Consider the following 25,306-nt stretch of genomic DNA (forward strand, 5'->3'; position numbering starts at 1 on the left):
AACAATAATAGTTTTAGAATAACAAAAATAAAATCTTGATAGACTGTGAAATTATTTTAAGTCTGGTTTTTGACTTTTGTTTTAAATAAGACAGGATATTTTTACGCGTTACATCGGTATTGATACCGGGTTCGAGCCTCGTTTAAGGCAATATTTCGTATAAATCTATACTAATCTATACTAATATTATAAAGCTGAAGAGTTTATTTGTTTGTTTGAACGCGCTAATCTCAGGAACTACTGGTCTGATTTGAAAAATTCTTTCAGTGTTAGATAGCCCATTTATCGAGGAAGGCTAAAGGCTATAGGCTATCATCACGCTACGACCAATAGGAGCAGAGTACCAGTAAAAAATGTACAAAAACGGGGAAAATTATGACCCATTCTCTCTCATGTGACGCAAGCGAAGTTGCGCGGGTCAGCTAATAAAATATAATAGACTTAATTGAGACGATGTCGACTTTTCATTATTCTACAAAATCCCTGCAGGTACAAAAATATTTTTCAATAAAACTTTTATTATTTACCTTAAACAAGCGTTTAGTACATCATTCCTACCGTTTCTCTGAAACACGAACATTACATTATCAAAGAGATTCATAATATTTCTCGGAGAAATTGTTTTACATTCATAAAGGGACATCTTTATTACATTATTATCTTTTAATGGCCGCTCTGGGGTATAAAACAAGGCATTTGTACTATGCAAGATATTTTATATACTAGTATCTGACTGTGACTTCGTTCAAGTGACAATATTGCAGGGTAAAGTATTCTATGTTTTAATACAGGTTATAAACTATCTGTGTATCAAATTTAATATAAAATCGGTAGGTTTTGTGTTAAAGAGTAGGAAATTTATGTCAGTCTTAATAAATTTTCGCATTTATTTGGAAGAAAACCTTTGCCCAGTAGTGGGACACTCAACTAGGCTAAGAAATATAATATAACTAGCTGACCCGCGCAACTTCGCTTGCTGGAAGAGAATGAGTGAAATTTTTCCCTGTTTTTGTAATATTTTTTACTGGTACTCTGCTCCTTTTGGTCGTAGCGTGATGATATATAGCCTATGTCCTTTCTCGGGTATCAAAGTATCTCCATACCAAATTTCATGCAAATTGGTTCAGTAGTTTAGGCGTGATTAAGTAGCAGACAGACAGACAGACAGACAGACAGACAGACAGACAGAGTTACTTTCGCATTTATAATATTAGTATGGATTAAGCAAGATTCATTTATACTTATATGCTGTATGTTGCACTTTTACGGAGGCGCCCATAGCTATTTGCACTCACAGTGGGTAAACGATATGTAGGTTAAGCAACCCTTGGTGCACTCATTCTATAGATGGGTGACCATATAGAGCTATTTGAATTGGGCGTCTCCGTGCTTCGGAGGGCACGTTAAAAGTCGACACCTGTTGTTGTCTATTAAGTTAACAGTCTTTAAGTCATGTCAAAGGCCTTTAGGGCTTGTAAAACTTTGACACTAGGTTGACCACTAACCATACGATAGAATAAGTAAAATAAAAATACGGGAGGAGACCCTTGCCTAGCATTGGGACAGTAATAGCTTTTAATTATATTTTATTTATTTACAAATAATTTGTGTCTAGAATATATTATTCCTTTGTAGATATAAACAAATTAGTTTAATAATTAGATCAGACTGGAAGTTCAGACTAATTTGGTTAGACTTCAAAACCACAGTATATTTCAGGCTTAAATCTAGGACAAACAGAATTAACTATTTAAACAACTAAATATAGTTCCAGAATATTTTAAAAGGTATAAAGCAATTTTGTTAGAAATGTTTTCTATTTTTATCAATTTTATATATTTGAGCGTAGTGTGTAGACAAGTTGTATGCTTTTAAACGGGATATAAAAGTATTTAAACCTGCCCAAAAAATTACTTTTCCTGGAAATAATCTTCCCAAAATAATTCAATTATTATGAACTGTGCACACACTGGGAGTCAAACCTGTAAAGGTACTCTATTAAAAGAAAACTTGAACTCATTGGTAAGTTCTGAATTGAAAACGAAACCCATGAGTCCAAATATTCACAAAAAACTTTGCTAAGACTCGGAATCGAACCCCAAAACCCAGTAAACAAACACCTACCAAAAATTTCTTTATCACACTCGAACATACACATATCTTACACCCGACATTCTTTATAAAATCAATAAATAATATCTCCTCGTATTAATTAAACAAACAAACACGGAACAACCTGTAGCTGCCTTTGTAAATGTTTACTTAAAGTTTAAAACTGACTTTGTAAACGCACCGAGTGACTTGTCTATGGCGAGTATGGCGGGAAAAAAATAGGGCTGTCGACAATTGTTTTTTTTTTGTAATAAATAAAAATGCATCATTAGAAAGCTTTCCGTTTTTTATTGTATTGCTAGATTGCTACTAAGAAAATCGTATTTAGTAATAAGTTAAAATGTGTTGTGAGAATGTTTTCTTATTTTTTTTATGGTATTGCTACTGAGTGATTTTTGTTTTTCAAGGTTTACTTTTCTGATGTTCGAATATTACAAATTACTTTTAATTTCATCATGCTTTCAATTTGTTTTTGCATTCTCAAATATTTAAATTAAGCTAAAATATTTTTATTAAGTTCAAAATACAACAATTGCTAGGTAAAACTCGGTAAGAATTTGAATTTCTGCTAGCGCCCATTTTCACCGTATACTGTACTCTATTTTAATAAAAGCATGAGTTTAAATATCACTCAAATGACAAAAAACATTTAAAAAGACACTAAACAAAGTTTATATTACTCTCAAAAAATTGGTCCCCCATCAAAATCCCATCCTTAACGATCACTACTTAACTTTCTATTAATCAATTTGCGCGTCACATGTCTTCCCCTTACACGATCTATTTAAGTTTCTAATTGACACTCATTCAAGTATTGTCGTCTCGCTCACCCAGGTCATTGACCTCAGATCAATTGCTGAACAACGTAAATTATGTTCGGTTTTAATTAAATTGTATGGGAGGAACAGTTTCTTACTATCAATAAATGATTGTAGTATAATCTATAATAACTGGCCGTGGCGCAGTGGTTTAGGTCGCCACGCCGCTACCATTGCGTCAGGAAGTCGTGGGTTCTATTCCCACATGGCACAATTATTTTGTTCCACATATAATAGTTTTAGGTCTGGTTGTACTTTGTGTCCGTTGTTTGTATGTTTTTAAAAGTCCCCACGACACAAGAGCAATTCTTAGTGCGGTAGAAACCTTTAAAAAAAAGATACATGTCATACATACATAAAATTACACCTTTTTCCCATAGAGGTAGACCAAAGAACGTCACTTGGTATGATTCTGACAAACTTTCTTTACTTCACTCACATCCATACACCTTGTCATACAGGACCAAAAAAACTTAAAAATAAAAAAATATTCTCGAAGTTGTGGCAGCCCTGACTCAAAAATGTCTACCGTATACAACGGAAGGGATTGTTTGTATATACATCGATGATAGAAATTATATTCAAAACTTAACATACATAAACAATATTAAGTTATTCTTAACACCAATCACTTGTAAAAACTATCATCCTACATAAAAATACTTTTCCCATGAATTGGGTAGAAACTAAAGAACTATCACAAAGTTAAAAAAGTCTACTTGGTTTTTTTAGTAAGTATAAAAATTACCACTCACGGATAACTTTTTGATAGTGCATCTGATAAAGTATAACTTGATTTTTTAAGATAATTTATTAATGAAGTGTGATGTGTGTATTAGAAATAATTATCACATGCTCCAACGGTGAAGGAAAACATCGTGAGGAAACCTTGCATGCCTAAAAATTTGTTTAATACATTTATTGAGGGCATGCAAAGTCCCCAACCCGCACTCAACCAGCGTGGTGGACTCAAGGCCTAACCCTTCCCTCATTACGGGAAGAGACCCTTGCCCAGCAGTGGGACAGTAATGGGTTAAATTTATTTATTTATTTATTTATTAATGAAGTACTAAAAATCTACTTGTACTAATATTATAAACTAGCTGTCCCGTGCAGCTCCGATCACGCTTTTTTTTTCTTTCCAAAATAACTGTTCCCGTTTTTTAAATACAATTTTACAAAAACCGTTCTGGTTGGTCAGGTCTGTTCTTTCTCCAGGTACAAACGCGCCCGAACGGGATAAAAAGTTCTCCACCAATTTTCAGCCAAATCGGTTCAGCCGTTCTTAGGCTATAAAATAGTGTAACTAACACCACTTTATTTTATATAAATAGATTTAAATATTTGTGAGTATGTATGTATTTATATTTGTGCGTCTTTCACAAACAACTACTAGACATAATTTCATGACAACATGTACACCGTCAGATTAACAAAATTTTAATACAGGGAAATGTCCTTTTAAAAATCTTGAATAGGCAATAAAATAGAAAACGCATAGTACGAAAAAAATAACCTATAAACTAATTTTCCCTCGAAAATATTACAAGAGTAACGCTTGCGAAACAAACATGGCGGAACATTCTCACGTAGCGCGGGAAATATCAAAAATACATAAAACGCAAAGAATTGACGGAAATTTACAATAGGCTGTGACATTTTATGCCTTTGCCTCCTGAATGCGAATGTGCTGAAAAATAAATAATACAATCTTGTTCACATTATGGTTTTGTTTTGGATGTAAATTTCAGAAATATTTTGGATTTATATCGATTCCTTTAAGTGTACCTACTGAGTCAGAAATTTAGGTCTTTTATTATTTTATACAAACGTACATAATAAACCATGATTTTTATGTAAGCATTATTTTTTTATAAAAGAATAATAATTTCCGAGTATTAATAACAAAAATCAAATCGTTTTATATCAAAGGAAGAGGAACAATTTGGCTTCAAATCGCTCACCTGAAAAATTACTATAATGTCAGTTGACTCATTATATTAGGTCGGGAAAAAAGTCTTTTCGCATTGTAGTATGTATGAACTTGTAATAAAATCTTTTCTCTACACAAAAAAGCTTGGCATTTGGGTACCTCACGAGCTCACTGAAAGAAACCTAATGAACCGTGCGATTTTATTACAAGTTCATACATACTATAATGCGAAAAGACTTTTTCCCCAACAATACCTAGGTTTCGATATGTTGTATGACAACATTATATGGATGTGAAAATCTAAAGCAGTGATAGCCGAGTGGTATAAGTTGGTACCTCCCACGCAAATGGTCGCAGGTCAGAACCCGAGGCAAAATCAATGACTTTTCCAAGTTATGTGTGTATTAGAAATAATTATCACTTCCTCCAACGGTGAAGGAAAACATCGTGATGCAACCTTGCATGCCTGAGAGTTGTTTAGAACAGTTCTTGAAAGTATGCAAAGTCCCCAACCCGAAATTAGCCAGCGTGGTGGACTCAGGGCCTATAACCTCTTTCACATTCTAGGAGGAGACCCTTGTTCAGCAGTGGGACATTAATGAATTAAATTTATTTCATTAAAAACATGCATAATTTAAAAACTACACATCAGATTTATATAAATCTTTTTACATATAATAGCCACATTAACAAAGAAGGCTATAGGCTATATATCATCACGCTATAACAAACAGGAGCAGAGTAATCACCATCAATATAAATACGTAGTTTTATGAAGCTTGAAACGGAACGCTTTGAACGCTAGATTAGTTCTTTAAACTAGGTCGGGATGATTAAATTGAGTAGAAATAGGTATAGAAATAGGTTTTAAAAGATTAGTTCGTTGCTCAAGATGTTTTTGAAGGCAAAGTGAAGACGTGATGAAACTTTTCATGTTTTACCCCCGGTTTCTAGGTATGTATACATTCAACGGTAGTATATCTATTCAATAGCGTTTATTTATATGAGTTTTAACGCTATTGAATTGATAAACTACCGTTAAATGTACCTCAGAAACCGGGGGTAAGAGTTGTATAGAATACTAGCTTTTGGGTGCGACGTTGCTCGCGTGATTTGTGAGTTACGACAATTTTCATACAAACTTTTATCCCCTATTTTCTTCATTTAGAATTGATTAAAATCACTTCTTAGCAGATGCCTACGTCATAACATCTACCTGCATGCGAAATTTCAGCTCGAGCCGTCCAGTGGTTTGGGCTGTGCGTTGATAGATCACTATGTCTGTCACTTTTGAGTTATTTAGGTACCTATATCTAGATGTAGGAATGAAAGGTTTTCAACTAGTACTGCCTAGCGTGCTAGATTAAAACCCTACAGTCTGAAAACTTAATAGAGAGCCTTGTCTTGGACAATGTGTATAGATTATAATTGAAAATTCTGCATATTTTTTCAAAATAAAGTATGTGTATGAAACAGGTGACCGTCAACTGTATAAAGTCTGCGGGTCACTGATGTTCTACATTCTGTATGGTTTATACCTCCTGCCGCGAACCCTGCATACAACACTCTCTATTAAAATGTTGAACTATAGAGCCATCATTTAGTAAATGGTACCTATTTTTCTACTTTCACGTCAAAAATCATGAACCAAAAGTGATTTTCTAATATTTCCTACGAATTAGTTGGAACAAAAAACAAACGTAAGTTATTACTTTGACTATGAAAGCAAAGTTGTCTTTGAATTGATATCATATTAATGAAAGGAATTTAAAATCTCTTACCTGTGACCACAGCCACCATCAACAATCCAAAAAGAGCGGGAATCGCGGCCATATTGTACCAAAAAAAAGCACTAAAAATCCAACCAATCACAAAGCACTTTTAGATTCAAATTTCGAACATGCTAGATGCAACGGACACTTGAGCCGGTCGAATCTTGATTTTTTGTCTCGCTCCCACTCGTTGGTTCCAAATTGCTTTCTCACTCTGTAACAAAAAAAAGGTAAATGTCAGTAGGTGTTACGTAATTTTGGGTCAGTAGTGAGTTTAATAAGGGGTTATAAGATTTCTGGGTTATTTTTCCGGGTTCTTAAAGGTTTATGCAGTTATTTGGGGAGCTTTTGATGTATTTTCAAGGAAGATTGGCAAAGAAGAGCTACTTTTGTATGAGATAAATATTTATTTTGCGTTTGATGTTGATATGGCTAGTTTCGTATGATTAAATAAGCTAATTAACGTCTAAGTGGTTTTAATAAAAGATATAGAATATGTTTGAAAAAGTCTTAATTAAGGTCGGTAAACGATCAGTGTGTTAAGTAACTTGTACATTACATAGATGTAGGTGCAGTGTTTGAGCTGAGCGTCTCCGTGATACAAGTCACGCTTGTTGTTTAACATAACAACAGTTCACGACAAACGTACCAACTACTTTGACACTAGGTTGAACACTAACTATATGATAAATTAATATAAAATAAGCCTCTTTTCTATATTTCGTAAGGTTTCTATAAGATCTATTTAAAACCATGTCTATGAAAACATAATTTTAATTAAAATCTATTTAAAGGTGAACGTAGGTTGTAATCATGAAATGAAGCCTTACAGAAACTTTATTTGAACCTGTAATAAAATGTTCAATAACTGTCTCTGTGGCGCGGTCGCTAGTGTAACCGACTTCTGATCGTGAAGTCCCGGGTTCAATTCCCAGTTCGGACAAAGTGCGATACATGAGTGTATTTCATATTCCTCTACTCACATCTTCACGAACTAAAGGTGTGATATTATGTATGTATAATGTATATAAGTATAGATGATGTAGGTAAATTTCATACAAAGTTTCCATTCCAAACTTAGGATTAAATTCTATACTAATATTATGAAGCTGAAGAGTTTGTTTGTTTGAACGCGCTAATCTCGGGAACTACTGGTCCGAATTGAAAAATTCTTTCAGTGTTAGATAGCCCATTTATCGAGGAAGGCTATAGGCTATATATTATCACGCTACGACTAATAGGAGCAGAGCAGCAGTAAATAATGTTACAAAAATGGGGAAAATTTTGACCCATTCTCTCTTATGTGACGCAAGCGAAGTTGTGCCGAACAGCTAGTAGGCTTAATATCTATTTATTAAAAATCAATCCCTAAAGGCTGAAACAGGCTACGTTAGTCTATAAATATAAATTAATTTCGTACTCTAAAGTATTAAAGTAATATAAGAGTAAATGAAACTTATATTAAACGTAATCTTATAATCTACAAAACTCAATTATAAACTTAAACATTAAGTTTCACCAAATTCTCCATTCAGTTATTTTACTTATGAAATTTTGGTAGAGTTGTGAGACTAAGATTTGATCTTATAGAACCTTATTAATAATAAATATCCGAGGCACGTATAGCCAGTTGCGCTCACCGGTCGGTAAACGATCTGTAGGTTAAGCAACCGTTGGCGCGGTCATTCTTTAGATGGGGGACCGTATAGTGTTATTTGAACTAGGTAATTATGTAAAAAGTCGGTCCAGGTTGTTATCTACTAAAGGTAACAGTCGTTAAGCCACGGCAAAGGCCTTCGGGCTTGAACAACTTTGACACTAGGTTGACCACTAACCATACGATAAAATTAATGAAATCAAACATTAATGAAACAAAACAAGTATTTTTACTATTTTAAATTCTCGTAACTTGTACACATAATATTATAATGTAACGGGTCTTAAATGCGAAAAGTAAAGGTTAGGATACTTACCCCCGGTTTCCGAGTACATTTAGCGGTAGTTTATCTATTATTTTTTTTATATGAGTTTAAACGCTATTGAATAGATAAACTTTCGCTAAATGTTTATCAGAAACCGGGAGTTATTCTTATACCGTTTCGATCGAATTAACTTTGGTCACAGGTTGAATGTATTTTAACAAGTAATTAGCCCATTTTCAACTGGCTAGAATATCTCTGGCCGTAGTTAAAACCCTGATAAACAAGAAGCTAGCAGGAATTGCATCAACTTTGGTCACAGGTTGACTGTTGACAAGTATTTAGCCCATTTTCAACTGGCTAGAATATCTCTGGCCGTGGTTAAAACTCTCAATATCACGAAGTCAGTCTCCCTGCTTACCCCACATAGTAGGTGGTGCGTTGACTCACGTGCATTTGTTTTGTGTCTGCGCCCGCGCGGTTCACACGGACACGTGTTACGTACAGACAACACAATATAACAGGATTTTTATATTAATAATTATCTATACTAATATTATAAAATTGTAGAGTTTGTTTGTTTGTTTGTACGCGCTAATATCAGAAACTACTGGTGCGAATTGAATAATTATTTAATGTTAGATAGCCCATTTATCGAGGAAGGCTATAGGCTATATATCATTACGCTACGACCAATAGGAGTAGAGCAGCAGTGAATAATGTTACAAAAACGGGTATTTTTTTAACCCATTCTCTCTTATGTGACGCAAGCGAAGTTGCGCGGGTCAGCTAGTTTATTGTATAAATACAGTCGTAAACATTTAATTAATTATACCAAGTCAATGTTAATGAAGTAACATTATATCAATTGTATTGTCCGGGCGAATTTATTAGCGTATTTATCTTTTAAATGATTCTCGTTAGTTTTATATGTTTAATTATTTAAACTGACCTACTGTCAACCTGGGTAACTTTGAATCATTTGGGTAACATTGACAGTGAGAATTTGAACTATACTCTTTAAAATATAGGATTAGAATGACAGATGCCAAACTGTTTTGACTAGGGTTGTAAAAGTATTGATCAAAATCGATAGCGAAAAAATCGAATCTAAGATAATTATATTCGATTCAATTATTTTTGAATTTGCTTTTTACGAATTGTTGTTGTGAATCTTATTGTTTAAGCAAATTCGTATAGGACGACCAGCCCTACTTTTAACACCGCACGGAGACCTTTCCTAGTTTAGTATTAATTAGGATAAATTAAATAAAACAATGAAAACAGTTAAATAAAATTAATTTAGTCAGTAAATGGTGCAATTCTGACGATAGGGATTAAGCTTGCGATTTTGAAATATGAATCTGATTTACTTCTTTATGAAAAATAACAATTATTGTTAATATTGTTTTAATCAATCGATTTACTCATATCTATTGTGTCTCCTCACTAAAATTTTTGCAACATGACGTAGCCTTGTAGAGAGGTTGAAAATTATTAGGTTTATTTTTAAGACTAAATAAATAATACTGATTTTTAGTTGAAAGGCTGATTGTATTGAATTATTCTGATTTCTTATTGAGGATCTGTATTTAAAAAATAGATATAATGCTAGACAACACAGATTTTTCGTGTTTCAATTTGTAATACTCGTTAGACGTCACTACAAAGTTGTGTTCTCTGTTTTGCTTAGAACTGTCATTTTAATCAAGCTATATTTTAAGGAGTATAGTTTCGATGATTGTTTCATATGAAACCAACACAATTGAGGGAAGTTTGCAAAACTAAAATAACCCTTTATCAATTGTGTTGGTTTCATATGAAAAAATAATGGAAACTAGTTTAAATTCCCACTGTCAATGTTACCCAAATGATTCAAAGTTACCCAAATTGACCTTACTGCTAAAGATATTTTAGGGTTCTTTTAAACATCCGACCTAAGATAAATTCAAATATTTTTAGTTTTTGTTACTGTCCCACTGTTGAGCAAGGGTCTCCTCTTAATCGCTTAAAGGGTTAAACCATGAGTCCACCACGCTGGCCATGTGAAAGTTGTGAATAATGCATACAAACAAATTTTAGGCCTGCAACTCATGCAAGGTTACATCAAGATGTTTTCCTTCACCGTTGGAACAAGTGATCATTATTTCTAATACACAAATCACGTGGAAAAATCATTGGTGTGTTCCCGGGTTCGAACTTACAACCACTTGCGTGGGAGGTACCAACTTAAACCACTCGGTGTGGTATTTCATTCTCTCTTTCTTTCTTTCTTTCTTATGGTTAGTGGTCAACCCAGTGTCAAAGTTATTCAAGCCCGAAGGCCTTTGACATCTCTTAACGACTCTTAACGACGATCTTAATTGACAACAACCGGGACCGACTTTTACGACTGTTATCTTAACTGACAGCAACCGGGACCGACTTTTTACGTGCACAAAGCACGGAAACGCCCCGTTCAAATACCACTAAGCGGTCACCCATCTATGTAATGACCGCGTCAAGGGTTAAGCAATAACCCACAGATCATATACCGACCGGTGAGCGCAACTGGCTATGGGCGCCTCAATTGCCTGATATTTTATTAACTAGTTTCCAGTTTTTCTTCTAACCGTACGAGTAGAAATAATAGTTTTGTTATGATAGGATAAAAATAACAACGCGGTAGTTGTTATCCTTTGTTGGGAGGTAGCGGGTTCTATTCCTGGGTGAGATTTTATTTTGTTGTTGACGATTTTGTCTTTGAATACAATATCTGGGAGTGGAATTGCAATGATTGTAAGAGTTTCCGGGGTTGATTTTCGGGTTGAGGATATCATACAAAAATATTTTTTTGAAACCGATTACTAAAATGAAAGAGGTACTTATTCGTTTTAACTTTTCATTTCAAAGTTTGTTAACATGACAATTTATATTCGCGGAACTAATTTTGATAACTCTTTTCTTTACTTTTAAATAAATAGTTTTAATACATCTATTAATATATGGTCATGTCTAATCGTTTTGCTTTTATTCAAGTATGTTATATTTTTTGGAAAAAACAACCTTAGCAGGATCCTTGAATCACCGAGTCATGAATGCGGGTAATGTCACAGGCTAGTTTAAGTAACAATTTTACTATATTATAATAATTATATCAAAAAAATATAGAGTGAAAATCTTTAAAAAATTTAATAAATATAAGTTTGTATTAATTAAATGAATTATAATTAGTCTGCAAACGGTACAAGACGTCGGCATCCGGCGACGATCAGAAATAACCGCGCTTTGTCCCAAACACAGAGGAATTGCATCGACATAACAACAAACACAAATAATATATACCTACGCACTTTATATTAAACGACTAATGCCCGGTTTCTGAGGCACATTTAGCGGTAGTTTATCTATTCAAACAATATCAACCTAGTCTTTCTTTCAAAGTATGTTGGAGTCGGCTTCCAGTTTCACCAGATGCAGCTGAATACCAGTATTTTACATGCAGCGACTGTCTGTCTGGCCTCCACAACCTTACCTGGGTTATAACACGATTATTTTCGGTAAGACTGGTTGTCAGACTTTCAAGTTTCTGACTTCTGTTAACGACTGTCAAAGATCTTTGAACATGCCTTCCGAAACACGGAGGAATTTGATAAGCATAAGATGGTCAGGTGCTACTCGTAACCGGCGGGCGGTCCTGTATGACAACATGTGTGTATGTGAATGAAGCAAGGGAAGTTTGTAAGGATCGTACCAAGTGACGTTCTTTGCCTACATCTACGGGAAAAGGGTAATATTATGTATGTATGTATGTAACACTCACATTAACACTACAGCCTAAAACACTAGCAATAGCTTGTGAGATATCCATTCACTATAACTTTTCCCCATAAAAAGTCAATTTTACAAAACAACTCAGTTTTACGTCACCTGTTCAAAGTTTTTGTTTGTTTTATTCATTTTTCTATTAAAATAAGTGAACGTATTATAAGTAAAAGTTGCGATATTGTCACAATTTGTACTCGCTCGAGCGTGGACGAAATATTGTAGGTGAAAATATACGGGGAAGGAATTGATAAGGGGACGACGCGGTTAAAATTTATTACATTATTGCAAAATATCTATTTATTTTTTGTTTGTTATATTTTAAACATATGTATGTAATAAATAATAAATTTAACCCATTACTGTCCCACTGCCGGGCAAGGGTCTCCTCCCGTAATGAGGGAGGGGTTAGGCCTTGAGTCCACCACGCTGGCCAAGTGCGGGTTGGGGACTTTGCATGCCCTCAATAAATGTTTTTTCCTTCACCGTTGGAGCATGTGATAAATTATTTCTCATACTTAAGAAAGTACATTAGTTTGTTTGTTTTGACTTTTAGAATATTTTAAATGTTTTTGATAGCAAATTATTCAAGTTACGAATTATGAGATTACGAGTAAAGATTTAAGTAATTGCCGTAGTAAAGAAAAACATCATGTTATGATTACAGTTTTTGCTAAAATTATATCTGCTGTAGGGAGTTGTCACTGCCTACAAAGAGATGCTAGATGATGAGTGACGTGTGTCGATGATATAGATGTTATAAAGATTGTGGTATAGGGAATGAAAAACACAACCTTTCACGACGAATGCTTTAATGTCACTAAGTAATTAAAGTACAATACTTTTACAATAATAATAATGCTGACACGCTGCGCGGGTTTCGAAATATAAAAGTGCTGACACGCAGCGCGATGCTAATTACGTATATAAAATAATATTAACCTGTACAGTTGACTGTACATCTACTAATCTTCTCTCGATCTCTTCTTACCCCTATGGGCAAAAGGCGTGCATTTTATATATTTCAGGTCAGTTACTAAATACTAATATGTACTATACTAATTAGTTAAATAAAACTAAAGTGAAAGCATTATGAAAAGCAAATCGGCCTTATTTGTATATTTTGTCAACCGCGTCGCACCCGCACAGAATTTTCTCCCGTATATTTCCATCACGTAAACCAATAACTAGATACCATTTGCACTCAATATCATACAAAACTATAACTAAACTAGTTTTAGTAAAAAACGTACTTTTGTTACATTCCATTATTATTTCTATTGCTTATTTGAAATAGCGTATCAAAAATGATGAAAGATTGGAGTTTGATTTCCGCTTCCGACAATATTAGAAAACTTTTATACTGTTTGTTTGTCGTATGGTTAGTGGTCAACCTAGTGTCAAAGTTGTTCTAGCCGCCCGAGAGGCCTTTGACGTGGCTTAACGACTGTTATCGTAGTTGACAACAACCGGGACCGACGTTTTACGTGCCCTCCGAAGCACGGCGACGCCCAGTTCAAATACCACTATGCGGTCACCCATCTATGGAATGACCGCGCCAAGGTTTGCTTAACCCACAGATCGTTTACCGAACAGTGAGCGCAACTGGCTATGGGCCGACAGTATTAGAAAACTTTGATACAAAACTTCACGCCTGTTATACTTGAAGATGTAGACAGAAGTGTATGAAATACACCCACGTTTCGCCATTAACAATGTTAGTCCTATGTAATAGGGGACGAGTCTGTCATATACCGGGCACGGTAACAAACTCCGGACTGCTACTGAGAATTTTCTAATATAAGTCATTAATTAAATAAAAAATATTTAGAGTTATTATCTTTGGGCAAATTTTTTAACAAAGTCGGTTTAGTAATTAAACCGTAATTTTCTAACATAGAGACATACGTTTTATGATATATTAGCTGACCCGTGCAACTTCGCTTGCGTCACATAACAGAGAATGGGTCAAAATTTTCCCCGTGTTTTGCAACATTTTTATTGCTACTCTGCTCCTAATGGTCGTAGCATGATGATATGTAGCCTATAACCTTGCTCGATAAATGGACTATCAAACACTGAAAGAATTTTTCAAATCGGACCAGTAGTTCCTGATATTAGCGTGTTCAAACAAACAAACAAACTCTTCAGCTTTATAATATTAGTATAGTATAGATGTATTAGTATGGATAGTATAAAGTACATTGCAATCTCATCATATTATAAATAATTAACAGTTAAATATTCTGAAATAATTTTCATAATTAATACAAAACGTGTGATTATTATGAAAATGTCAATTTCGTAAATATTAATTATTTATGTGACATTTATTTATCATAAAATTGTGTGACGCAATTATATAGAAAGTGTTGATTTTATATAAATAAATTTATAACCCATTAATGTCCCACTGCTGGGCAAGGGTCTCCTCCCGGAATGAGGGCGGGATTAAGCCTTTAGTCCATCACGCTGGCTAAGTGCGGGTTGGCGACTTTGCATACCTTCAAGAACTGTTTTAAAGAACTCTCAGACATGCAAGGTTGCATCACGATGTTTTCCTTCACCGTTGGAACAAGTGATAATTATTTCTAATACACACATAACTTGGAAAAGTCATTGGTGTGTTGCCTCGGGTTCGAACCTGCGACTACTAGCGGGGAGGTGAAAGCTTAGATACCCGGCTATCACTGCTTTATATAGAGAGTACTGATTTATAAATATCTTGCTAAAAGATCAGATGCTAGTCCTAACAGGTAGTCCTGTATGACAACATGTATGGATGTGAATGAGGCAAAGGGAGTAGTTTCCAAAAAAAACTTTAACAACATTTATCTTGAATCGCTCTATCTATTAAAAAAAACTGTATCAGAATCCGTTGCGTAGTTTTAAAGATCTAAGCATACATACATACAGGCATAGGGGCAGTAGCGGGAAGCGACTTTGCTATATACAATTTGAATATTCATATTAATTTATTTATACTATTACAGTATTGAAGTTTAGATACGTAGAACAGTCTTTTTCAAAGAAGTTTCACAATAATTGCATTAAACATGTAATATTATATTCCCACTCAAGTTATGAGTGCAGGTGAGGGGTGAATGCCCTCGATCAATCGCTGCCAAGCAACCGAGTGACAACAATGACGTCACAACATGGCCGGCGGCTACCCCCTCGGCTTCCGGCAACAATTGTTTCTAACAAATCTATTATTAATTGACTATTTTGAACTAAACGAAATATTTTATTACGACTTATGTTATAAATTCTCTGGTCCCTGCTTACTCCTACGGGAAGAAGACGTTATTTTATGTATGTATGTATGTATTTTAAATGTGAGATTTGAAGAGAATCTCGTGACGAATCTAACTGTCACGTGAAACACAGCCGCATGAAACTATTAGTTAAGTTAAGCTACACTTGACGAGGTTGATCTGTGAATTGGTGACCATATTATTATTATATTTACATACACAGTTCCTGAGTGTTTTGGAAAGTATGTGAAATTGTAGGTCTCGTCTGTCATTTTCAGAGTTCTTTGACAGTCATTAACAGTAGTCAGAAGTTTGAAAGAGTGATAACCAGTCTTATTAAGGGGTGTCGTGTAACCAGGTAACTGTGTTGTGGAGGTCCGATAGACTTCATGTAAAATACTGATATTCAGCTGCATCTGGTAAGACTGGAAGCCGACTCCAACATAGTTGGAAGAAAGTCTAGACTGATGATGATAGAATGTTCGTTTGTTCGTCTTTCAAACAAAAACTACCCAATAGATTTTGATAAAATTTTGCAAACAAATAGTTTATAACCTGGATTAATACATAAGATGCTTTTTACTCTACTAAAATAAGATAGTACTTAATCAAAAATCACGCTCAAATTCTAAACTCACGAACATGAAGTGCAAATCTGCACAATTATTCAATAAACGTCCGTTAGTCTGTCTATTTGCAGTTAAACAATTATAACTTAGCTTCAGTCAGTTGTAATTAACTTAACTTAATTAACATCTCACACGCAGATGCAGAGCAAATGAAGCGGAACATATTTGGTCAGGGAAAAGGTCTTTCCGCATTATAGTATGTATGAACTTGTAATAAATAAATAAATAAATATCACAACTCACACACGGTCATTTGATTCAAAACTAAGCAGAGCTTGTACTATGGTAACCAAATCTATACTAATATTATAAAGCTGAAGAATTTGTTTGTTTGAACGCGCTAATCTCAGGATCTACTCGTCCGATTTGAAAAATCCTTTCAGTGTTAGATAGCCCATTTATCGAGTAAGGCTATAGGCTACATAACATCACGCTAGGGCTATTCAGAGAGGAGTAGCAACTAAAAATGTTATAAAAACGGGGAAAATTATGACCCATTCTCTTAGGTGACGCAAGCGAAGTTGCGCGGGTCAGCTAGTAACTGATAAACATATTTATATACTTCTTAAATACATACTTATATGGATAAATCACAACCAGGCTCAGAACAAATACTCGTGCTCATCACACAAAGATTTGTCCCGGGTAATAAAACACACCACACAAAATAACAATAAAATAATAAAATCTCTTTGGCTTCAAGAATCACAAATGAGTACACGGTTCATTAGGTTTCTTTCAGTGAGCTCTTGAGGTACCCAAATATCGAGCTTTTTTGTGTAGAGAAAAGATTTTATTACAAGTTCATACATACTATAATGCGAAAAGACTTTTTCCCCGACCTAATATAAAAAGCAGGAAATCAAAACTAATTACAAATACTAGGTCAGTCCTATAAAGTTTTATCTTCACGCCTATAACTAAGGTACTAGGCAGAACTATAAAGCTTATCGGGACCTACTTGCAATACGATTAGAGTAAGAAAACTTGTTGCCTAGTGACCTATTTGTATAGGCAATACAATAAAAATTGTTATGAAAAACTTTCGAGTTTGGAGGCCCGAGTTTGATGTTTCGGTTGACCAAAGACTCTTTCTATACTAATATTATAAATGGAAAAGCTAAATAAATAAATAAATAAATATTATTGGACAACTCACACACGGTCATTTGATTCCAAACTAAGCAGAGCTTGTACTATGGTAACCAAATAACTGATAAACATACTTATATACTTCTAAATATATACTTATATAGATAAATTGACAACCAGGCTCAGAACAAATACTCGTGCTCATCACACAAAGATTTGTCCCGGGTGGGATTCGAACCCACCACACTTGGCGCTACGGTTGTTGCGGCGAGGTGACCGCTTAAACCACTGCGCCAAACGTCTAGCTAGGCTGTATGTTACTTAATTAAGCTAAAAGTACTGAACGAATCTTTATATATAGGTATAATCGTGATGTGACGTAAACAGATAGTTTATATAATGCATAGTATAGGTACTTTTTACCCCGGAAAATCTTTTCACGCATAAGATATAAATTTAAAATGGTCAGCACTTTGCCCGACCCACGAATCGAACCCAAGACTTCATGTTCAACAGTCGCATACACTACCCACCACGCCATACAGACAGTCATTAATGTTACAATTATAATATTTATGTGAGAATTATAACATATGGTTATAATACAACTTCCTCCCTACGGCGTTACTCGTGTTCAATGACTTACAAAACGACTACTATCCCTAGATAATAATTATAAATGTGTTTGTATGTTCCGCTTTAACTCCAAAACGGCTGAACCGATTTTGATAAAATTTTGTAAAGTGATAGGTTTTATCATGGGAACAGATTGTATTTTCAACTAAATTAAGTTAGTGATATATTTTATACTTGTAGAAAAATTTACTTTTCAACAAAATATTTACTTAGGGCGGAAATCGAATCTACCTACTTAGACTTATTATTTAAATTTAAAATTAACCTCTTAATATTATAAGCATGTATATTTTTTTGTTCTGTACGGTAATCAAAAACCACCTAAAACACAAAAACTACTAAAACTTCATTACATACTACCAATATTTTTTGGTACCACACGGGACTCAAACCTGTCTTAATTAACAGTACTCGTATAGTTTAATTTCCGTGGTCACACAAAACAGCGCCTGTATGAAGATGTATGAAGATGTATGGCTTTGTATGAGTTTGTATGAAGATGGATGAACGTTGTATGATCATTTGTCACCGCCCACTGTTTTATTATATTAACTAGTTACTAAGGTTTTGTTTGTATTAGGCAAACTATTTATTGAACGACTATTTTTAGACTACCAATTAGTACCAATCACTTATTAAGGAAAGGGTCTTTTGATATGAGAGAAAATATTATTTCCCAGCAGTGGGAATTATGAAAAAAGTATATAATTTAAGATCTGTGAGACTAAGTAATTCACGGCTAAACAGATTACGACAATATTCTTATATAGTGATAGTTAAAACTACAGGAGGAATATTTAACGTTATTTTTAAAAGCCCACCTGCAATGAACGTTATTTTTAAAAATTCACCCATGATGTTTAAATAGCGAATCTACTTGCTATTCTGCTGTTATTTTCTGTTTTTTATCAAATCTATCTTGCCTACATAATAGGCTATACAGTACTGAGAATTGTTTTTGAAAACCTAAAATTTTGATTGTAGTAGGCGTTTTCAAAAAACTCTTTTCAATTTATTTCAAAAGTTTCGAATATCATCTATCTCAAAAAACATTTCACAAAAAAAATAGTTATAAACATAAGTACAAATAACTACAAGTAAAACCATATTGATAAGCGAGTCTTCCCACAAGAATACATAAGTTAGAATAGCATAAGCAAAGTAAATTGTTACCATAGCAAATCTTTAACTGGCAAACATAGTTGTTGTACCGAAGACATCCTGGATGTAAAACTAGTTTTATTTGATTGCCAATACCGTGATATTTTAACGTATTTCCCAGGCGAAAGGTCAAATAGTTTACCGTATGTAATTTAGATAAAAGGGTTATGTTCCTAAAATATCATTGGACAACTCACACACGGTCATTTGATTCCAAGCTAAGCAGAGCTTGTACTGTAACCAAATAACTGATAAACATACTTATATACTTCTAAATGCATACTTATATAGATACATTAACATCCAGGCTCAGAACAAATACTCGTGCTCATCACACAAAGAGTTGTCATTTTATTCATTCAAAATAATAAAAGTAGTTTACTACTAAGATTTTCTATTTCAGATATCTTTCAAATTAAATTAGTTATCTATAGATTTCTAAATAAATAGCTAGATATAATCAGATTTCTAGTTTGTGCAGTTCAATATCCTATAATGATATTTTTTGTGGTGGCAACATTAACAAGATGGCCGTCTGTTAATTGCGCGGTAGATATTTAGATCGTAAATTACTGTATTTTATCCATTACTGAACAAAAGTTGTGGGTTTAGTCTAGCAAAATATACCAGAGAATTTACTAAACCCAGGGCTACTACAATAAGACTTATAGCGCATTGCTCGGCCCGGGATTAGAACCCCGAGACCTGCAGTCGTGTGGATCGGACCGTGATCAGCAGTCATATAGAGCCATAGAGGGAGTTTAAAGTTAAATCTGTAGTGATTATACTCGTAAAATAACTACATATTAGAATACATTGTTTCCCGTCGCGTCTGTCTATCTTTGCGCGATAAACGCATATTTTTACGAATATCTAAAGTGACTCTCGACAAAGGTTTTAATGTATAACTTATTAAGATTAACCCTGTGTAAAACCCAGAAGAAGCTAGATCGATATTATCAGATAATAGTCAAAAGTTAACGGGGAAGTTTAACTACTCACAAAATTCTCTCAATAGTACGCCATTTCTCTGATTCTTAAATAAGGCTTCGTGCTACAATGTGCTGGTAACAATAAATAAACCACAAGTAGTAATTCTTTGAATAACGAGTGAAAACTCACATTTATCAACATCAACATGACCTACTTGTTGCTGTCTCACTGTAAGCGGGTAGCGAGAGCGAGAGCGAGTGAATACGCTTCTAGTTTTTATTTCATTTCATCGTATGGTTAGTGGTCAACATTGTGTCAAAGTTGTTCAAGCCTTTGACATGATTAAACGACTGTTATCTTAATTGACAATAACCTAAACAGACTTTTTACGTGCCCTCCGAAGAACGGAGACGCTCAACTCAAGTACCAAAAAGCATGACTTTTGTGAATCTTAGTTGACAAAGTAAACAGTCTATTTCATAGTTTTGTCGGTCAATTTACGCAAAAATTTAATGAATTATATACTAAAACCTTTCTCATGAATCACTCTAGCAGTGAAACCAAATTTTTTATTATGTCATTAAGCTAATTTAGGTGAACAACGCAAGCTTGGTTTTGGTAAAGATTCATTTTTTAAAATAGAGTATTATTTTTATGTACTTATATTTTATTTAAATTCAGAAATATGTATAATTGTTCACAACGATTTAACCCAATGCTATTATTACGCGGAATATTTTATAGAGATTTTTTCCACAAGCGGATCGCTTATAAAACCCCGCTCTCACTGAGACCCAAACTTTCCTATCTTTAGTATTGTTCAGCAAAATTACGATAAAGTGGGTCATTTGACTGTGTCATTTGAACCTGTTTTCTGAACATACATACATCATTTGTATGTATGCTTTGTTGTTAGTTCTCATGTATGTATAGTTACAAAATTGTTATTTGAATGTCACGTAATTGTGGGATTTTTTGAAGGATATATTTTGCCTGTGACGTCAGTAGGTATATTTAAAAATATGCTAGACTGATTGTTTACGATAATATCTAAAACTATTGAACAGATACCAAAATGTTGTTAAAATAAACCGTATTTAATGGGGACAGCTTTAGTTAATTAATGTTCTTTTTATCCAGGCTATGAACTACCAGTGTTTCAAACATCAAAATCAATTCAGTAGTTTTCGCGTGAAAGAGTAACAGACATATTCATTCTCACAAACTTTCATATTCACAAAAACCTAAGCGCGGTCTTTCTAATGATGGGTGGGCGCGTATTGCTATTTAAGCTGAGCGACTCCGTGATACAAGTCACGCTTGTTGTTTAACATAACAACAGTTTTCAAAATCTCCCGCACTAAGGATTTCTCTTGTGTCGCGGGGATTTTTACCGTATATGAAACATACAAACAACGGACACAAAGTACAACTAGACACGAAACAACTATTTGTGAATCGCACAAAAGAAAAAAATCGCACAAATAATTGTTTCGTGTGGGAATCGAATACCACTGCCTGACGTTTAACTACTGAGGCTCCAACAGCTTTGACACTAGGTTGACCACTAACCATACGATAAATGCTTAGTAAATACAGGAATGTACATATACATATACCTATGTATAGTACAGTAGATACAATCTACGATGCCCTTCGCTAGTGAAAGGCGGTCATCACGGCTTGCATTGTAAATGTCTTAAGTTAACCTATGTCCGTTTATACGTCAGTGACGCACCCAGACTTCGCCTAGGTTGTGGCTCTTGTAGAAGTTTTGTACATGAGGATAAGTAACAGTCACCTGATTGAAAACTAAGCAGAGCTTGTTCTGTAACCGGATAACTGATAATATAATGTTGTTTGTCGTATGGTTAGTGGTCAACCTAGTGTCAAAGTTGTTCAAGCCCGAAGGCCTTTGACGTGGCTTAACGACTGTTATCTTAGTAGACAACAACCGGGACCGACTTTTTACGTGCCCTCCGAAGCACGGAGACGCCCAGTTGAAATACCACTATGCGGTCACCCATCTGTGGAATTACCGCACCAAGGTTTGCTTAACTCATAGATCGATTACCGACCGGTGAGCGCAACTGGCTACGGGCGCCTTATCTGTAGTAGACCAGTAGCCATGTGATTGTAGTGTGAAATGTATGTTTGAGTATCGTGAGAAAGTACTGTACATGAAGAATTCTTGCTAAATAATGTATTCTTAGTACTGAAGAGTTATTCGTCATCTTTTCGTGAAATAACTGCAATGCTAATTGTACCAGTTTTCACTTTTCTTAGTAATTGTTGAGGAAAAGTATGTCTTTGTCTATCTATACTAATAAATTATTAGAAACTTGATCATTTTGGCCGTTAGATGGATGTTCCGTGGCGCAGTGGTTTAGGTCGCCACGATACCATTGCGTCGGGCGGTCGTGGGTTCGATTCCCACACGGAACAATCATTTGTGCGATCCACAAATAGTTTCGGGTCTGTTTGTATGTTTGTAAAAGTCCCCGCGACACAAGAGCAATTCTTAGTGCGGGAGATGTCATTATTTCTAATACACACATCACTTTGAAAAGTCATTGGTGTGTAGCCTTAGTTATGGATACGTATAAATTTGCGTGGGAGGGGACTGCTTATATGTATATCTATGATTGTTTTTTACTATGCTTTAAAAAATATATTTTATACTACCAAAAAGCTGAAAAAACCTTTTTTCATAATTTTATGTAAAATCCTATCGAACGTATTCCATCATTTCGACAGGAGATATTGATAATTTTGTTTTAACGCGCCAATATAATGTAATTTTATACGTTTTTACACAAAGAGGAATAATAATGGATTCCATGAATATATTTTACGGACATTGGATAAAGATAAAACGCGAGTAAGGGGCACTTCAGACGGAGACGCGACGCGGACACTTTTAAAGCTGGCGGTTTGTGCCACGAAAGAGATAGGAGACTGTTTGTTTGTCGTATGGTTAGTGGTCAACCTAGTGTCAAAGTTGTTCAAGCCTGAAAACCTTTGATATGGCTTAACGACTGTTATCTTAGTAGACAACAACCGGGACCGACTTCGTGTCCTTCGAAGCACGAAGACGCTCAGTTTAAATAGCACTATGTGGTCACTCTTCTATGGAATGACCGCGCCAAGTGTTGCTTAACTCACAGTTTACCGACCGGTGAGCGCAACTAGCTATAGGCGCCAAGAGAAGAAAAAAACAAAAACTAGGGCCTAAAAAATTTACATTTCAATGGACTTAAAGTAATATTTCGAAACGAAAGAGTAATAAAATTTGCGCGTCGCGTCTCAGTGTGAGGTGACCTTAACGCAGTTATTTTCATTTATTTGATAAACGTAAAATATTGAGTTTAAAATAATTATGTCTGTATCAATTTCAATATATTTCAGTGTATTTTAATGTATTTCTTTTATAACATGTATTGCAGGATTTAAATAAAATTAATTTATTTTATTCTACTGAAGATTGTATTTCGATGCGGTTAAAAGCTTTCAGGGAAATCCGTTTTTCATGAAAATTGTAATTTATTCATTTTTATTCAAGGAATGAACAGTATGCGAAATATTTTTCAGTTTGCAAAGATTTTCTGATAGATTAAAAGATTTTCTCCTTTTATCAACATTTCATCCAAATAAATTTGGTATTTATGCATTTCAAGACGAATCTTTTGTTTTTGTTTAAGACATCTCCCGCACTAAGAATTGCTCTTGTATCGCGGAGACTTTTACAAAAATACAAACAACGGACACAAAGTAAAACCAGACACGAAACAACTATTTGCGAATCACACAAATAATTGTCCCGCGTGGAAATTAAACCCGTGACCTCCCGACACAATGGTTAGTGGCGTGGCGACTATCTTAACCACTGCGACACGAAACCCGTGAATCTATACTAATATTATAAAGCTGAAGAGTTTGTTTGTTTGTTTGATTGTTTGTTTGTTTGTTTGTTTGTTTGTTTGAACGCGCTAATCTCAGGAACTACTGATCCGATTTGAAAAATTCTTTCAGTGTTAGATAGTCCATTTATCGAGGAAGGCTTTAGGCTATATACTATCACGCTACGACCAATAGGAGCAGAGTAGCAATAAAAAATGTTACAAAAACGGGGAAAATTTTGACCCATTCTCTCTTATGTGACGCAAGCGAAGTTGCGCGGGTCAGCTAGTATAATATAATAATAATTACAAAAACATATTTAAATAACTCTTCTTTTTTGTTTACCAAAACAAGTATTTTTACTTGCACTTGGCCAGCGTGGTAGACTCAAGACTTAAACCCTCCCTCATTACGGGAGGGGATCCTTAATCCTCTATTAATGGGGTAAATTTACTTACAAAAAAATATTTTTATTACCTAATGCATCAAATACGTTTCTAACTTCTACATCACAATAAACGGCCTAAACTTTTAAAAGTAAATAAAAAAGCTCGTAAAGATCGTTCCTTATTGTTCCGAAGACCCCTGTTACACGTTAGATGTCGTAAAATGGGGGTAAATCATAATCATGGTATATTAAGAGTAATGGACAGGCCGTGATGTGGGCTCGCTCAGATTAACTGATACTATAGACTGGACGAAATTCTTCTGTACAAAGTGACAATTCGACTATTGCCCGGTTTTGAAGTACGTTTGGCGGTAGTTTATCTATTTAATAGCGTTTTTTCGAGGTGCCCATAGCCAGTTGCGCTCACCGGCCTGACAACGATCTGTGGGTGAAGCAACCGTTGGCGCAGTCATTCTATAGATGGCTCACCGCATAGTGGTATTTGAGCTGGGCGTCTCCGTGCTTCGGAGGGTACGTAAAAAGTCGGTCCCGGTTGTTGTCTACTAAGATAACAGTCGTTAAGCCATGTCAAAGGCCTTCGGGCTTGAACAACTTCGACACTAAGTTGACCACTAACCATACAATAAGAAGAAGATATGAGTTTAAACGATATTGAATAGATAAACTACCGCTAAATGTACCTTTATATATTAATGGAGTTCTCTATATATTTTAATGGAATCTGCATGAAATTCAGTTAAGTACGTTTCGAGTATATCGGAAACAGACACACAGACGCATTAAAGAACTTTATTTATTATACGTAGTAAAGGGAGTATTGCTACTCTTTTGACAGCGTCATTTCCCGGCAAAATAAAAATGTTGCCAGAAGTAAAATATAACAATCCAGTCAAAAGTTTGAATGAAGCTCGCTGACATGACTTTTTACTTA

General features: G+C 34.7%; 1 protein-coding gene across 4 annotated transcripts in view; it reads right to left on the minus strand.

Annotated features, from left to right (window-relative positions):
• Fas3 (fasciclin 3) overlaps positions 1 to 25,306 on the minus strand; it is a 171,196-nt gene that overhangs the window by 96,325 nt on the left and 49,565 nt on the right. For all 4 annotated transcript variants that reach the window (XM_076132472.1, XM_076132470.1, XM_076132469.1 and 1 more), the window contains exon 2: positions 6,645 to 6,849. In XM_076132472.1, the coding sequence (XP_075988587.1) occupies positions 6,645 to 6,696 (52 nt within the window). In that variant the 5' untranslated portion in view covers positions 6,697 to 6,849. The remainder of the gene's footprint in view (positions 1 to 6,644; positions 6,850 to 25,306) is intronic.

Source organism: Anticarsia gemmatalis, chromosome 28 (genome assembly GCF_050436995.1).
Source record: "Anticarsia gemmatalis isolate Benzon Research Colony breed Stoneville strain chromosome 28, ilAntGemm2 primary, whole genome shotgun sequence".
In the NCBI taxonomy this organism is placed as follows: Eukaryota; Metazoa; Arthropoda; class Insecta; order Lepidoptera; family Erebidae; genus Anticarsia; species Anticarsia gemmatalis.